The 18,033-nt window shown below is 42.4% G+C and overlaps 1 protein-coding gene across 3 annotated transcripts in view; it reads left to right on the top strand.

The window, feature by feature from the left end:
- Nucleotides 1-17,576, top strand: part of LIMS2 (LIM zinc finger domain containing 2) — a 79,666-nt gene extending 62,090 nt beyond the window's left edge. For all 3 annotated transcript variants that reach the window (XM_027854682.1, XM_027854683.1, XM_027854681.1), the window contains 6 exons: nucleotides 3,840-3,989; nucleotides 5,703-5,853; nucleotides 11,284-11,376; nucleotides 15,242-15,290; nucleotides 15,442-15,517; nucleotides 16,649-17,576. In XM_027854682.1, the coding sequence (XP_027710483.1) occupies nucleotides 3,840-3,989; nucleotides 5,703-5,853; nucleotides 11,284-11,376; nucleotides 15,242-15,290; nucleotides 15,442-15,517; nucleotides 16,649-16,796 (667 nt within the window). In that variant the 3' untranslated portion in view covers nucleotides 16,797-17,576. The remainder of the gene's footprint in view (nucleotides 1-3,839; nucleotides 3,990-5,702; nucleotides 5,854-11,283; nucleotides 11,377-15,241; nucleotides 15,291-15,441; nucleotides 15,518-16,648) is intronic.
- The last annotated feature ends 457 nt before the right edge of the window (nucleotides 17,577-18,033 follow it).

Raw genomic sequence — 18,033 nt, 5'->3', positions numbered from 1 at the left:
AGAGAGAGAGAATAATTTTCTAATTCACCCAAGGGTTACTCTCTTGACCAAGATTTTCTCTTCCCTCTCTGGCCACACAGATGATCAGTAAAATAATTAATTCCACTCCTCTTTTCAAGCCCACAAGAATTTTAAATCCAAACCAAGTTCAGTTAAATTCTTTTGTTCTTTATTCTAAGAGTGAGACCAAATTTTTTAAAAAAATATTCTAAATTTAATCAAACTCACCCCCCCACCCAAACATTTCAATATGGGAGATTAAATTTTAAAGCTTTCTCCCCAAATCTGGGATAAAGACAAGAGAACAGTGCTAAACATTACCCCTAGGAGTTTGAAAGTGTAATTGTTTTCCCTGCCCGTTAGAGTTTTTTCTTTCTGTTTTTATATTGTTAGGGTGTTCAGGTGTCTGAGTATGGGAATGGAAATGCTAGAAATAAGTGCTCACAGACAGGAAGGTAGAAAAATTCGTTGTAAAAGAGACTAGGAGCCAGCCACTTAGCCTCTCTGCTAGTGACCCCTGCTGGACACTTTTTGTAATTCCATACACAACTATCAACCAACAAAAACTTAATGAGCATATATTATGTACCTGGTCCTGTGGGGAATCTGAGAGAAATGGATCCTATCTCCAACAGCCTGGTAATGCAAGACATATGTACTTGAAACACTAAGAGAACAGTGTGATTATTATGTAATTATGTGATAATTGTTATTATTAGTATGTGATTAAGGGCTGAATTGTGGGGTGGGGACAGAAAATACATAGCAGTTTAGAAAAGACTAGCAATCACTGAAGGTCAACATTTTATGGAAGAGAAGGGAGTTAAGCTTGGTCTTGAAGGACAGTTAGATTTGGACAGGCAGAGAAGGGAGGATGGGGACTAGGCAAGTAGAGGGAATAGCTTAGGTAAAAGGTCTGAAGTTGAGGATGGACATTAATTCATCATAGGATCGTGGATCTGGAGATGGAAGGGTTCTCAGAGGCCATCCTGTCCAACAACTTCAATTTATAGTTGAGGAAACTAAGACTCAGGCACTCACTCAATGTTATACAAGTAGTAAGTGGGGTAGTATGTGGACCCAGGTCTCCTGACTCCAGAGTGAGGGATATTTTATTATACTACACTGCCTCTCATACCCATACACCTTATATATCATCTAACCCAACTGCATCATTAATTTTTTAAAAAAATTTGCAGATGAGGAAACTGAGACTTATAGAGGTTATGTGATTTGCTTAAGATTACACAGTGGTTAGTGCAGAGCCAGCATCCAAACTCAAGTCTTCCAATTTTAAATTTGGGGTGCTTCCCATTATGCCATGCTGCCTACCACTAAAACACCAGCTATTTGGACTGCATGGTAGGGGCAGCTAGATGGCACATTGGATAGAGTGCTGGCCCTGGAGTCAGGAGGACCTGAGTTCAAATGCAGCCTCAGACACTGACTAGCTGTGTGATCTTGAGCAAGTCACTTAACCCTGTTTGCCTCAGTTTCCTCATCTGTAAAATGAACTGGAGAAGGAAATGGTAAACACTCCAGTATCTTTGCCAAGAAAACCCTGAATGGAGTCACAGAGAGTCAGGTACAACTGAACAACAACAGGTATACAGGCAAGAGTGAGAGAAGCCTGAGAAACAACTGAAGGCCTATGTGGACTGCATGCTGAATGTGAGTCAACAAGGTGTGCCAATGGTGAGTTATAGGAGCCAAGAAGGGATTGATGTTAAGAAAGACGTTGTGTTTACCAGGACTAGAGAGGCAGTAGAGCTGTTGTATTTTCCACTGGTCACAACAAATCTGAATTCCCTGGCTTCCTTTAAGTCCCAACTAAAATCCTGTCTTTGATAGAAAGTCTTCCCCAATCCCTCTTAATTCAAGTACCTTCCCTTTGTTAATTATTTCCTATTTATCTTGCAAATAGCTTGGGCTCTCTGTCTGTCTCTGTCTGTCTGTCTGTCTATTCCTCTCTCTCTTTCTCTCCATTACACACACACACACACACACACACACACACACACAAACACACACACACACGTTTGCATGTTGTCTCCCCCATTAGATTGTAAGATCTTTGAGGGCAGGGACTGTCTTTTGCCTCTTTTTGTATCCCCGGTGCTTAGCACAGTGCCTAGCACACAGTAAGTACTTTAAAATTGATTTATTTAAATTAAAATTTAAATTAAATTTAAATTTAAATTAAATAAATTAAAATTTATTGATTGATAGATTATTGAGTTTGTTTCTGGGTGGTACTCTTTAAGAAAGTCATTAAATAAGCTAGGGAGCATCTAGTGAATGGTAAACAAGATGAGGCATCTTGAGTTGGACATCATATGAGGTTCAGCTGAAGCAACTGAGAATATTTTGCCTGGAGAAGACTTAAAGGGGGCATGATACCCGCCTTTAAGCATTTGAAGTCTGTAATGTAAGAGATCACATTTGAACTCAGGTCTTCTTGACTCCAGATCTAGACATCTTTCTACTGAGCCATCTAGTGATCCCTATCAATTGAATAATAGGTAGAGGAGTTTAAACTCAGTGGGATAGGCTGTTGTCAACCAGTCTAGTTCTTGATTGGTAGAGTGGGATGATGGAGGTGATTTTTTAGAAATGTCATAACTAGTCTTAAGGTGTCTCATGGACATCCTTTATGCTGGGAAGTACATCTGTAGAAAGTGAGGAAGGTTCTGTACACACACACACACACACACACACACACACACACACACACACAGAGGTTTGTATGAACTCAAAGATTCCCATATACCAGCAGAAGCCACCCCAGATTCAGATTCCCCCAGACACTCTGTAAAAATTACAGTTAGAGCCACAGTTCAACTAGGCCCAGTAGAGGAGGGTGCAGGGTAAGGGTGTTTCTAGGAGGACCTTTTGCAAAATATTGCGCTGGGTTAAATAACCCAGAATTTAAACTCCTACCCACTATTTTGTCAGACGTTCACACTGATTTTTTTCTCCCATATGCAGGGGAGACAGCTGTTGTTTCACACTAATAGTGTTAGAAACCATTTTGAGATCATTAGAGTTCTTTAAGGACTTTACAAGTGTGGAGGTTTTAAAACTGACATTTTAATATTTGGCTTTTAAAATTGGTGTAAAAATGAACCAACATTAAAAAACTATTTACAGTTTGAAAAATGTTTTTCCATTATCCTGTATTTGCTTCTACTTTTCTCATTTTATGTATTTCCTTTCTGTATATTTACATACTTCAAAAACAATTTTTAATGTAAAGACTTTTTTTATTTTGTGTGTTTTATGTATTTCCTTTCTGCATATTTATATACTTTAAAAATATTTTTTATTATAAAGACATATAATAGGTCTCCACTTCTGGGTTTGCTAATCTTGAGGAATGGGAAGGATGCATAGAAGTATAAACACACCCCACCTTTTCCAAGCCTTCAAAGGAAGGAGAAGAGGTTTGGACTTCTTCCAGCTCCTTGTGAAAGCAAAGACATTATTCAAATCTGTTGACTTCAGGACTTGGAATAGAATCAAAGATTTAGAATGGAAAGGAAACTTGGTAGGAGACATCCAGTCCAACCCCCTCATTTTACAAAGAGGGAAACAAAGTCCTGGAGAAGTTAAATGACAACCTCTTGATCTTGTGTAAGTAGCAGAAGCAAAAGGTGAACCTAGATCCTCTGGCTCCAAACCCTTGTACCTTGTACCATGATGGTCATTTCCCAGGTGTTTCAGGCACCAGTGATGCTGGGAAGGCCCAGAAGACAGGACATAAACTGGTGGGGGTGGGGCCTCAGGAGAAGGCAGTGACTATTGATGTCTGATGCTCCCTCTGCTCCATCTTCTCTCAGGCACCTGTGCAGACCCTGTCACAATCGGGAGAAAGCCAAGGGCCTGGGCAAGTACATCTGCCAGAAGTGTCACCTGATTATCGATGAGCAGCCCTTGATGTTCAAGAATGACTCTTACCATCCAGACCACTTCAACTGTACCCACTGTGGGTGAGTGCCCTGGCATCTGGGGAAGCCTGGCAAACATGCTATCTGTCAGGGCCTTTTAGCGTAAATGGCAGAACCAACCAATCATCTTAATCAATAAGATTTTGCTGAACTCTGTAGCCTGTTTTGCTGTCTACTCTGGAGTTCCCATGCATTACTGGGGTCAAAGTGGGGTGAAATAGGTGAAATAGGTGAAACCAAATTCCATCAGATTCCTGTCCAAATTTCTAAAATCATCTGAACTTGGTTTGCTAGCAGGCAATACCAAGAGCATATATTTTTAAAGCAAAACATTTAATTGGGATGTTAAAAATTAGCAAAAGAATAGAGTTTGAGATTCATGTCTCCTCCCTGACTGAATATTGGAGGAAACAGCATGGAGCAACCCCCGGGAAGACTCATACTCCAGTTAGAGAAAGTGCCTCATGTAGCCAGATGGATTTGGTGGGGGAGATGGGAAGAGGTGGGAGGGTAAAGATTCAGCCATGCAGTGTCTATTTTCTTATTGACCTCTTAGCTGTCACTGTAGTCCCAGAAGGAGGTCATCTCTGTATCTCAGCTCTCTCTCTTTCTTTTTGGCTAGGCAATGGGGTTAAGTGACTTGCCCAGGGTCACACAGTTAGTAAGTATCAAGCGTCTGAGGCTGGATTTGAACTCAGGTCCTCCTGACTCCAGGGCCAGTGCTCTATCCACTGCACCACCTAGCTATTCCTGTCTCAGCTCATTTTTTGACAGCCTGCAAGCCGATTTGTGGATGGCTCTTTCTCCCTATGTCTCCCTGCCCCCAGTGAATTCTTATACTGGTTATCACCATGAATAAGTCCCAATGCATGATTGACCCCTAGCATTATGAAAGATGTAGCTGGACAGACGTTTTTATTATAGCTCCTCCTGTACATCCCTCCTTGTGCTAGGTGCTCTGAGGGATCAAGAAAAGAAGGAGGCATAGTCTTTGTCTTCAGGAAATGTACAGTCTGGTTGAGGAGGCAGGGTCAACACTCAAGAAACATAACAAGATAATACTCTTTAACTTCAGAACTTCAAAAGATTTTCAGCAGTGTAGATGTTATTCTAAAGCAGATCACAGCTTCTCCATGGCTTAGTAAATGTTATTCATGAGTTTCTATGGCCAAAATGATTCCTTACCTGGTGACTAAGTCTCTAATTGTGAGCCTTTCTCCACTTAGCCAAGCTGATCCTAGGGTGATGGACACAGAGACCGTCAATGGACCCGTACCTGAAGCCTTTCTAGCCTGCTAGGAACTACCAGACCTTAGCTAGCATAGCCTTTGAGAACCCACGGTCACTTCCATGCCAAGATGAGTCTTCTGAGTAGGACTTGGGTGGAGAACAACAGTTCTAATTAGGAGAGCACAGTACAATTTTTTTGTAAAGAGTGCTTTGCGTGAGACTTTATGGAATTAAGTTTGACTAAACAGAACGTATTAAAAATAAGAAGTTTTTTTTTTCTGTTTACTTTTCTATTTGCTACTTACTTTCTTCTATTTAGTTAAGAGAATTCCCCACCAGCCAACACACCCTAAAAGGCATGAGAAATGGTGAATTTAAAGGATCTGGGCAGTTGAAATCTCTCTTCTGCTTTACATTTCTGTTTTTGGAAGAATGTCCAAAGCCATTACAGTCAGAGACAGGAAGTGACCACTGGCAAAGCCCAGTGCCTCTTTGTTCTCCTAAGGTCCTATATTTATGTTCTAGGAAGGAACTGACTGCGGAGGCCAGAGAGCTAAAAGGGGAACTTTACTGTTTGCCCTGCCATGACAAGATGGGGATTCCCATTTGTGGAGCTTGCCGGAGGCCCATTGAAGGCCGTGTGGTCAACGCCCTAGGAAAGCAATGGCATGTTGAGGTGAGTCCCTGTCACCATTAACAAAATCAGCGAATGACTCCTAGATCACATATCTAGTTAGTACCGGAAGCAGGTCCAGAACCCAGGGCTCCTGATTCCCATTCCAAGGTCTAAAATGCAGGAGAACTGTAAAAGTGCTACGAGTTTCTCACTGATTCAGCTATGGAAAAAACAGGTAACAATGGTGCACAGACCTTCCTCATCTTCACTCACAGATATGGATAGTAATGCCATCCTTAGGTAGAACTCCTCATCTTTCTCTTAAAACCTGCCCCTCCTCCTAATTTCCCAACTTTTGTTAATGGTACCATCATCCTTTCACTGGCTCAAGCTTAAAACCTTGGAGCTATCGTTGACTCTTTTTCTTTTTCTCCTCCCGCAAATTCAGTCAGTTTCCAAGTCCTCTCCAGGTTGTTTCATAATCTCTCCAGATTTTTCCAAGTTCACTCCAGATTTTATTGCCACCATGCATGCCCTAGTTATATGTAGCCTTAACTATTGCAAATAATCTAACAGATTTCCCTTCCTCCGGTCCCTCTCTCTCTCTTCTCCAATCTGTCTTTCACCCAGATAACAAAAATAATCTCCATAGCATGCAGTTGCCTAGAGGAGAAAACAGAGACTCCCATTTATGGCCCTTTACAATCTATATCCAATCTAACCTTTCCATAAGGTGCCGTAATACTCCAGAGTCACTTTATTCCACACCCCTTCATGTACTCTTTGTTTTAACCAAATTGGACAAATGGGCATTCCTTAATCTAATTCTGTCCTCTCCTGTCTCTAATTTTGAAATTCTTTTTCACCAAGGCCCAACTTAGGTACCCTGGGATTTTCTCTGATTCTCCAGTTAAATGACCTCTTCTTATATTTCTAAAAACACTTTATCTTCTCTCTTTCTTTGCCCTTATCATATTCTGTCTCCTTCCATGTTTGTACAAGCAACACTTGGGGACAGGATGAATTCCCCAGGGCACAGTCACTCAGGTTCAAGCTACTCTGTAGCTCAAGTTATTATAGTTTATGAGCCTTCATTCATGGGTTTACCTTTAATAGTCAACCAGAGACACATTTGGCTCAAAGCAAAGGCATTTAATGAAATGTATAAAAAAATTGTCCCTGATAATCCTGGAATATACTCTTCCACAAATACACTCAGTGTTGGTTTGGAGATTAGGCACCCAGAGAAATAAAAAAGGGAGAGAGCTACAGGAAAGGGAGATCGGGGAACTCACGTTTCCAACGCTGCACTGATTGCTTTGGGCTGCTTCTGCTGACTTTGCCAGTCTTACTTTGTCCTGGATGCTGCTGGACACTGTTTGGCTGTAGTCTTCAGTGCCTCCAGTTTCTGGCTTGCCTAAAATCCCTGGGTAAGGTGTTGCTCTTTTAGCCTGCTTTTTCAGAAAATGTAAGCACTCTTACTGGAAGACCAACCTCTCTAGTTGTGCCTCCTCCAAGTATTGGATTTGAGGTCACCACCTCCAGATTAGGAGTTTATCAACCCCAGGTGAGAAGCTCTTTAGAACAAAGAGCAGTCAAGCTAATGATTTGGGGCATGGTCACCTTGGACAGGATGCAGCTAGGTGGTGAAGTAGATAGAGCACCAGGCCTGGAAATCTGACCTCAGATACTTAATAGCTGTGTGACCCTGGACAAGTCACTTAACCTTGTTTGCCTTAATTTCCTCATCTGTAAACTGAGCTGGAGAAGGAAATGTCAAACCATTTCAGGATCTTTGCCAAGAAAACCCCAAATGGACTGAACAGCACCTTGGTCAGAGATATCACCTTAATTTATAGTGACTTTCCAGTGCATTTCCCAAATTTTCATCTCCTCTGGCTAGGCTAGTAACTAGGCAATGGTTATTTGCTTAAATGCTCTGGGGTTCAAAATATCCCAGTTTTTAAACTGTAAATCCCTCCTGTTCCCTGGCGAAGAACAGGTATGGAAGCTAGGGGGCAGGAAGGAAGGGTGTACAAGATTATTTTTTTTATAACAACTCCACCAAATTCATGGCCTTTTCATCATGCAGAAGAAGACATTCCCAGTCTGAAAAGATTTTTTTTTTTAATCTCACTGCTTTACATCTTGCAAATGCATCCAGTCTGTCAATCTCAAAGAGCATTTACTAAGCACTTTCTTTGGTGCCAGGTACTGTGCTAAGCTTCGGTAATACACAGAAAAGCAAAAAATCAGTTCCTGCTTTCAGGGAGCTCACAGTCTAACAAGCCATTAGCCTCAAAGCCCAAAAAGAGGCATAGTCTCCACTCCCTGCCCCTTCCTTCCTGTTTGCTACTCCCAGTCTGAAAGGTGCTTTGCTCCACCCTGTCTATCTGTGGTTTTTATCCTCCCCATTAGACTGTAAACTATGTAAGGGCTTGAGTTTATAATTTTTTTCCTTGTATTTCTTTGGGTCTTGCTTAATAAATGTTAACTGAATTGAAAATGCTCTCTTGTTTATCCACACATGGATTATCTGCAGCTTTGAACAGAAATAAGCTTCTGTTTGCTCCTCGGAAGCTCCCAGGAGGCATTGTAAACTTTGCTAAGGGAATGAAATCTCTTGAGGAACCCATAATGAAGGTGTCCATTCTTCCTTCTGTCTAATTTTCTAATGCATTCCAGAGCCAAAGGTCTCTGATTATTTGGACCACTGCTCTCCCTGCCTCAACACAGATGATAGAGAATTATCTTTGCATACTTACAGGTACACACGTTCAAATTCTGGCTTGTTCTAATATCTTAAATGGATCAACTACAAATAAATTCATTGATCTGCTTAGCTGCTTATTCAGCTAAAACCATTTGTTCATTTGAACTAAGTAGACCCAGAAGGAATCTATGTATTGATTTGTCTGCTGTTTAATGACAGAAAGCAGAGCTTTCAGCCCTATGTCCTGCTCCCTCTCTCTAATCCTCCCAGCCTTTGCTATGGGTTATTAGGTCCAGCTAACCCATCAAAACACCACCCGTTGGGACTAACCGCATGACTGCCTTTTTCTTCCAAATAGTACCAAAGGCCAGGAATCCTAGACTCCTCAGGCTGAAAAAGATCTTCCTGACGACTTCTTGTTACATGTTTTTCGGTAGATGGCTTCCAGGCAGTAGGGAAGCATGCCTAGGATTAAACATTAGTCTAAGCAAACTAAGTTGGTTTGGAGTCTCTAATAGCCTTTTGTTTGACTCTGAGAGCCCTGGATGACCTCAACAAGTCCCTTAAACTCTCTGAGCCTCAAATTCTCCACTTGCAAAATAGGGATGATAATATACCACCTACTCATTGTACTGGGTTATAGTGAAGAAATTGTTCTGTAAACTTCAAAATTCTACATAAATGTATGCTATTATTGTATTATCTCCATTACACCTTTCAACTTTGCAAAGATAATCCACAAATCTATCTAGATAATGGAGCTTTAATTTTACAAGAGAGGTATGCCTTGCTACACAGTAATGGGATTAAACCAACAAGCAGACCAGAATTTATCCCCCGAAATGAATTTGACCTCCTTCAGATTGGTTACTTTAGAAGGTTATTCACTCACTCCAGAGAGACTGCCATTTTTCAGGACATTTTGGGAACACTCCTAGGATGACAGATCTAGGACTGAAAGAGTCCTTAGAGAACGTCTAAATCCCCCACCCCTTTTTTTTTTTTTTAACAGATACAGAATTTTTTTTTTACAGATGGGGAAACTGAATCCTAGAGAAGTTAGATGACTTACTTGCTCAAGGGCACATAGGTGGAAGGTACATGGCGGGACAGGTTTCTAACTATGATTACAAATTCAGTGTTCTTTGCAATGCACCACACTTCTTTTTTTATTGCCTTTCAGAGCCAGGCACCCTGCTCCCCGCAAAGGAGCTTCCTTTCTTTGGAGTCACACTTGGTTTCTGACTGTAGTGGATATTGCTCAGCTTCATCACCCACTTTCTTCACCTAGACTTGCTTCTGACTGCATTTTGACTGTTTCCAAAATTCAAATCCATCTTCAAAGGATGAAGATTTACCTCGGCTGAAAAAAAGTCAAGGGAATGTCCAAGGGGATAGTCTTCATTAGATGTTTAGCTTCTTTTTGGGGGGGGGGGGCTAGGCAATGGGGTTAAGTGACTCGCCCAGGTTCACACAGCTAGTAAGTGTTATGTGACTGAGGCCGGATTTGAACACAGGTCCTCCTGACTCCAGGGCAGGTGCTCTATCCACTGAGCCACCTCGCCGCCCCTAGATGTTTAGCTTCTTGACAACAGAGACTATGTGATGCCTCATCTTCATAGCCGAGCCCCTGGCACAGAAACTTGTTATTTTCTTGGTGCAGACCTCTGCTTTTATCAGTGTAGGCAATTTTCAGCCTCCATGGACACAAATCAGCAACTCCTTTGTAATTTATGGCATTAGAGACTTTGCCAGGACTCTGAGATCGAGTGATTACACAGTTAGTGTGTGTCAGAGATAGGACTTAAATCCAAGTGGTCTTGTCTCCTAGGTGGGCGCTGTTACCATGTTGCCTCTTGCCATAACTACATATTGATACCCTTTTAATGAAGTGAATTGGGACTGAATTTCAGGTTCTGAAGGCAGTTCTCAAAGGAGCCTACTTATAGGATTATAGTCATCAAAGGCATTTTTATGACTGTAGTTGTTCAGTTGTGTCTGACTCTTCATGACCCCATTTGGTGTTTTCTTGGCAAAGATACTAGAGTATTTCCTTCTCCAGCTCATTTGACAGATGAGGAAACTGAGGCAAACAGGGTTAAATGACTTGCCCAGGGTCACACAGCTAGTGAGTGTCTGAAGCTGGATTTGAACTTGGTCTTCCTGACTCCAGGGATACTGTGTCCCTTAACTGTCCTATGATTATAAATGACCAAATAGTTGTTTATTTGCATTGCTTGAGAGAGTTTTCTACATTGCTTAGAATCACTGGCCCAGGACAAAAAAAAATAGTCATCCTCATAGGTTTGGGATTGTCTTTGAGTTTTAATTGGCCAGCCAATCCCTGGTTTCTATTGTCACAAGTCACTGGGAATAATTGCAATCATGTATGACTCCTAAGGATTTGTTCTAAATAAGGTCTGCCTTTCCTTCCTGGGGACAACACAGTTCCCAGACCCACAAATGGCATGTAATTTAGAGAAGAAGTGCGATATTGTGAGCCACAGCTAAGTGACATCCCAGCCATCTCTGCCTGTTTCTGGTTCTGTGATCATGAGAAAGTCTTTTAACCTCTTTGGATATCAGTTCCCCACCCGTAAGATGAAGTGCTTGGTCAAGACAGCCTCAGAGGCCCCTTGGAGCTCTAAACTTACGACTCTATGGCATAGAAATTTCTTTCAAGTTGTGACTAAGGATTTGCATCTCTAGCACTTACAGGAATGGGTGGGTGTCGTGGTTCTCCGGGCACTGACATGATTTGCTTTCTTCCTCATCAGCATTTTGTCTGTGCCAAATGTGAGAAGCCATTCCTGGGTCACCGTCACTATGAGAAGAAGGGCCTGGCATACTGTGAGACACATTACAACCAGGTAAGCTTGACCCACCTTGGGAAGACCACCTCACTAGATCAACAGGACTTTCTGGATGGCGATCTCTTGGGTTGAACCAGTGAAATCAGTCTGGACCCCAACAGGAAGCCGGGGACATCCTGGGTGATTACAATCCATTCAGTCATTGAGTAAAGATTGACATGTCACTTGTTCTGTGCCTAGCTCTTTGCCAATTACTTTGAGGGATGTAGGAGTAGAAGCCTTGGTTCCAACCTTTGAAGAGTTTACAACATTGTCTAGTTAGGGAAAGAAGACTAAAAAAAATGAAAACATTAGAAAACAAGAGAAGGAAATATATGCTATGTTATAGTTCATAAGTGCCAAGTGCATAAGTGCTAAGTTATAGCTCATAAGCTCATACATGTGGAGTGGGCTGCTGTAGGGCTCAAGGAAGGTTTTCTGAAGGAAGTGGGCCTTGAGTTGGATCTTAAAGAATTTAGACACGTGGACAGAAAAGGGAAGGCCATTCCAAGTATTTGGAAGGCTTTGATCAAAGATATGATGGTTAGAATGGGTATAGTATATTTAGAGTGCTCTTAGGGTGTAGGCTAGGACAGAGGGTTCTTGTTACAGAGTTAATTATGGAGAGTGTTGAACACCAAACTAGGGAATTTTAGCTTTACCTTATGGGTAATGGGGAGTCTTTGAAGATTTTTGAGCAAAGGGCTGGCATGACAAAAGTACTTTTTAAGGATGTTTTTTTAAATAGCTGTGGGCTGAGTAGATTGCAAAGAGGGCAAATGAGAGGTAGGTGCAGGATGAAGTGATAGAATGTAAATTAGTATGACCTTTGTCTCAGAGCTGAAGCTCTGGATTTACATAGATTGGAATCAGTCTTGGTGGTTTCTTTCTCAAATCTCTTTTTGTCCAATACCCCAACCCTAATATCCTCCAGAGAACAGCAGAATTTGGCTTATGTCTAGGTTTCTACCACAAAAGGAAAAGGGACCTCAGTCCCCATGTAAACATAGACTAATAATATATCAGACATAGGAGAGTATTTATTTCACTGAAGAAAAAATTATAGAGGACTCACATCCGTGTCCATAAAGTCAAAACTTCTGTCCTTCCCCATCCAGTGACCTGCCCCATCTCTAGCAGGAACCTACATAGTTCTCTGACTTACAGTGTTTTCCCAGAGTTGAACCCTCTTTTCTGCCCCTACAAATCAGTGTTGCTAAAGAGTCAAATAAGCTGCCTTTTCCCCATGAATCCTTTTACCAGATTTAGAAGGCTCTCTTGAATTTATTCCCCTTCCCTATCTCCTCCCCCCACCAGGGTAAAGCACTTGGGGTCACAGACAGTTAATCCTTTTTCCCTGGACCTACACACTCTATATAACTCACATCACTAATGAAGGGCACAAGAACGCAGAATCCTATTCCAATATCTCATTGTGGCATGGAGGTGACCCTGAGTTTTGAAGACTACCCCAGGAGAGTACAAAATCTTATCAAGTTTTATGACACTGGAAAGGCTTCAAGTACAGTTTTACAACAGGTTGTGTCTGCACTCTGAGGATCAGCCTGGTTAAGTGTGGAGAGAATCATCACCAATAGGCTGGTCACTTGTATAACTGGATATTATTGTTATTATTAGTTATTATTATCATGCCTGTTGCCTTTGAGAGAAAACATAAACTTCTTGTTTGACATTCAAAGCCCTTCAAACGTGGCCCTAGCCTCTTTTCTCAGACTGGTTCCGTGTTCCTTCCCCTCATGCACTCTATAGTCGAGCCATATTGGCCTACATTGGATCTCCTGCCTCCACGCCTTTCAGAGGATCATAAAGCTAGAGTTAGAAGGGACCGTCCGAAGCCTTCAAGTCCAGCTCCCTCATTTTCTAGATGAGGAAACTGAGGCCCTGAGAAGTGCAAGGCTGAACGTCTATTAAACATCAGAGGCAGGATTTTGTACTGTCTGCCTTGCTTGGTTCCATACTTCCCTCTCTGTTTACAGTGCTTTCGCCATAATCCAGGTCCTTATCTCATGCCTGGATTACCTAAACAGCCCTATTTCTTCACTCCAGCCCTTTCAATTCATCCTGCAGATCAGTGCCTGATAACTCTTCCCCTAACTCTGCTTGCTTCACGGTTCCCTTTGGTTTGGTGTATCTACACCTGGAGCCTGGATTTCTGGATCCACTACTAGCTGTCTCCCCCAGCTTCATTAAACAGCTTTCTTGCTACTCCTTCATGAGGTTCCTCCATTTTGTTTTATGAAATAAGGTTCAGGTGAATATGATAATGGCAGAGGAGTAATCCCTCTGCTGTCCTTTGCCTGGGGCAATCTCATGGGGGCCTTTGGAAGACATTATTCCTGCTTCCTTTATTATTTAGTACTGGAGACTGACTGATGGTGGAAATTTCAGGCAAGATGGTGGGGGAAGGAGGGAGGATTAGGATAGAACAGGATAGGATAGGATAGGATAGGGTAGGGTAGGATAGAATAGGGTAGGATAGGATAGGAGAGGATAGGATAGGATAGAATAGGGTAGGATAGGGTAGAATAGGGTAGGATAGGATAGGGTAGGATAGGATAGGATAGGGTAGGATAGGATAGGGTAGGATAGGATAGGATAGGATAGAATAGGGTAGGATAGAACAGGATAGGATAGGGTAGGATAGGGTAGGATAGGATAGGATAGGGTAGAATAGGATAGGATAGGATAGAATAGGATAGAATAGGGTAGGATAGGATAGGATAGGATAGGATAGAATAGGGTAGGATAGGACAGGATAGAATAGGGTAGGATAGAATAGGATAGGGTAGGATAGGATAGAGTAGGATAGGATGGGGTAGGGTAGGATAGGATAGGGTAGGATAGGGGAGGATAGGATAGAATAGAATAGGGTAGGATAGGATAGGGTAGGATAGGATAGAGTAGGATAGGATAGGATAGGATAGGATAGGATAGGATAGAATAGGGTAGGATAGAGTAGGATAGGGTAGGATAGGATAGAGTAGGATAGGATGGGGTAGGGTAGGATAGGATAGGGTAGGATAGGGTAGGATAGGATAGAATAGGGTAGGATAGGATAAGATAGGGTAGGGTAGGATAGGATAGGATAGGACAGTATAGGATAGGATGTTAGAGCTAAAAGATCCCAAAGAGTTCATCTCGTCAACTGAGACTCAGCGAGGTTGACTTATTTGCTTACCATCACACAGCCATTCAGTGGCAGAACTAGAATGAGACAACTAGTTTGACATTTCTGGGGGTATCCTAACTCAGAGTTTAGTGCTCAGCCAGTCAATAAGCATTTATTAGGTGCTTTCTATGTGCCAAGCACTGTGCTAAGCATTCAGGCTACAAAATATACAATTCTAATTGGGGAGACAACATACACACCATTATGGTATCTGACAGGCCACCAAAGGAGAAAGTTTTGAGGCTCAGGTATCCTTCATTCAATATCTCCAAGCCTGATATAGTGTTTGGATCATAGTAACCACTTAATAAATGCTTATTGTCTGACTGACTGACTATGTGGACAACAAACCTACCTCTCTTAGGCCAAGGGCCAGCCTTACTGGATCTCAGGTCCCAGAATTGGAAGGAGGCCCATGTGACCAGTGCTCAGAAAATGAAGAATAAACAGAAGGACAAATGCCTTCCAAAAATCTGTCAAATGGGGATATGATGGACTCCAAGGCCTGGTGTGTGTGACTAGAAAAGAACATGAGAGAGAGTATTCAGAGGATTAAAATGGGTGTGTGAGGAGGTTTCTACAGGGCTTCTGTGAAATGTCTATTTCATGCTCCTTGCAGCTGGTGGTTTGGGATAAGATGAATGCCTTCATCTGCCCCAAATAACTCCTTATTGTGTCTGCTCTGCCCCACAGCTCTTCGGGGACGTCTGCTACAACTGCAGCCACGTGATCGAGGGAGATGGTGAGGCCCATTTGTCCTCCCCTGGTGTCCCTTCCCACTGGGCTGCCCCAGCTCTCCCTGCACATCTGGCCTTGTTAGATCCAGAGTGGGGATCTGGGCCCTTGTTGTTCGGCCTTGACATAATTTCCTTCTGTTTGTGTTCCTTTCACAGTGGTATCAGCTCTCAATAAGGCCTGGTGTGTGAACTGCTTCTCCTGCTCCACCTGCAATATTAAGCTCACCCTGAAGTAAGTCCCTGCTGGCCCTCCAGCCCCTCAGGAGTAATTCTTTCCAGGGACGAGGATAGGGACTGGGCCTGTGATTTCATCAGTGTAGGGAACTCCCAGATAAAGAAACACCATCTACCCATGCAAATTGGCCCCTTCTCTTCAATTTAAAATCTTAGAGAGTTCCCTAGAGCAGAGATACCAAACTCACAGTGACTCCTGAGTGTGGCCTGAACCAGATTAAGATGTAATTGGGAAATATCTAGCAAAATAAATAAAAATACAATGCAACATAGATAATGTTAATTTGTGGTTTTCTGAGTTTGACATCTCTGCTCTAGAGAACAGAGAAGTTAAGTGACTTACTCAGGGCCACACAGCCAGTTTATGTCAGGGGTGAGACTTGAACTCAGGCATGGATAAATATATGCAAGCAATGGCCCCTTATTATAGCCGCTACCTGACTTTCTCGTGTCTCTTAAGTTTTCCACAAACCCCTTGGTTGGCCTTATTCCCAAAGGACTCTGGAGGTTTGGGAGAAGGCCATTGAGGGACCCCATCAAACAAATGTCAACCAGGGACCAGGGGGTCACATTTCACTTTTTGCTGCCTCCAGTAGGAGTTACTGGATGCATACTAGAGAATAATAACAGAACAACAGCACCTAGCATTTATATAATGCTTTAAGATTTGCAAAGAGCTTTTATATATGTTTTTTAATGAGGAGAGTGACCCTGTGAGGTAGGTGCTGTTATTATCCCTATTGTGCAGAGGAAGACACTGAGGCAGAGAGAAGTTAAATAACTTGCTCAAGGTCACATAGCTAGTAACCATATGAGGCAGGTCCAAACCCAGGTCTTCCTGGCTCTAAGTTCAATGTTCTATTACACCAAGCTTCCATTCAAAGGCATTCTGGCCTAGGTCTTGACCAAGCAAGGAGCCACCTTACAGAGTAGCAGAGGATGCAGGAACAGGTGGGAGATGGCAGGAGCAGAGGGTACTAGAGAAGCCTTGAAGATGAAACACTATATTAATTGAAAGTAAATGTATGAATCCAGAGGGAAAGTGTTCCTGAATTAAAATGCAGAGTGTCTCAATAGCACTGATCGTGGAGCTCTCTCCCTAATGGTCAAAACTTTTCCCTTCCCAAAGGAACAAATTTGTGGAGTTTGACATGAAGCCTGTCTGCAAGAAATGCTATGAAAAATTTCCTCTCGAGCTGAAGAAAAGGCTGAAGAAGTTGTCTGAATTGGCCTCCCGGAAAGCTCACCCCAAGTCTGTGGACTCAAATTCTTTCTGAAAAGCCTCTGCTGGGATTGTGTCCTCACCATTGCCACGCTGACCTCTTCTTCCCTGTCTGCTCCTCTTCTCTGCTCTTCCTTTCATCTTCCTTTTCTCCTCTTTCTACTTCTCTGCTTCCTCCTTTCTTCCCCCTTTTCCTCCACGTTTGTCGTCCTCTTTCTGATATCTCTTGAATCTCCTGATTGGGGCTCTGAAATCCTAAGAGCACTCACTGCAGTAAAACCTGTTGAGAGTTGAGGAAATAGAGGAAGAGAGGGGATCTAGGAGGTAGATGAGACCTGTACAACCCATTCCAATAGCCCACAGCTGGTTTGCTGCTCTCACCACCATAATAAGTCTCTGGCATTCCCCAACTCTAGTTTCTGGGACCCTCTGAGAGTTTTCCAGTAACATCTAGTTTGAGATTAAACAACTCAGCAAGTGGGAATACAACTGAATCCCAACCCCCTCTGCTGTTTGGAAGTGCACCAGACACAATTGAAGCCCTCATTTATGGACCCAACCAAGAATCCTTTGGAAGTCATGGTTCCTTTTTCCTTTATTCCTTGGGAGATCCTGTAGCTCAGTGGGCAATGGCCTTCCCATTTCTTTTCTACAAGCTCTGTCTCCCTGGTGACTCATATTTCATTACCATCTGTCTGAGAAATTCCTTTCTTTTAGGGTAAGGATTTTTGACCTGGAATCCACAGACCCCTAGTGGTTCCATGGATAGATTTCAGGAGGTTGGTGGACTTGAATGGGGGAAAAATATATGTATATATATATAATTGATTTCTTTTGTAATTATACACATTTCATGCATTTAAAAACAATTCTGCTAAGAGGTCCATAGGCTTCACCAGACTCCCAAAAGGGTCCGGGACATCAAAAATGTTGAGATCCCCTGCTTTAGGGCCACGTCAGACCCTGTTCAGATGCCTTAACCCAATGATGAGGTGGCTTTCTCACTTCCAGAGTCTTGGCCACCTTGCAGCTGGTGTGACCCAGTTAGATTCAGTTTAATTAAACAAGTATTCATTGAACATTCACAGTCCTATTCTAGGACTATGGAGGAGCCAAGAGAAGGCAAAATAAATGTCTCCCATTTATAGAGTGCTGTCAATTTTATATAGCGCTTTTCTTGCAACAACCTTGTGAGAAGACATATTCCTTTCCCTTAAAGAGATCATAGTCCAGCTGGGGAGACAAGACTCAAACACCTAAAACGTTTAGAAAACCATACCTCCTAACAACAG

The sequence above is a fragment of the Vombatus ursinus genome, unplaced genomic scaffold (genome assembly GCF_900497805.2).
Source record: "Vombatus ursinus unplaced genomic scaffold, bare-nosed wombat genome assembly UNPS02010548.1, whole genome shotgun sequence".
NCBI lineage: Eukaryota > Metazoa > Chordata > Mammalia > Diprotodontia > Vombatidae > Vombatus > Vombatus ursinus.
The sequence above is the reverse complement of the archived record's forward strand: the minus strand, read 5'-3'. Positions and strand labels throughout refer to the sequence as shown.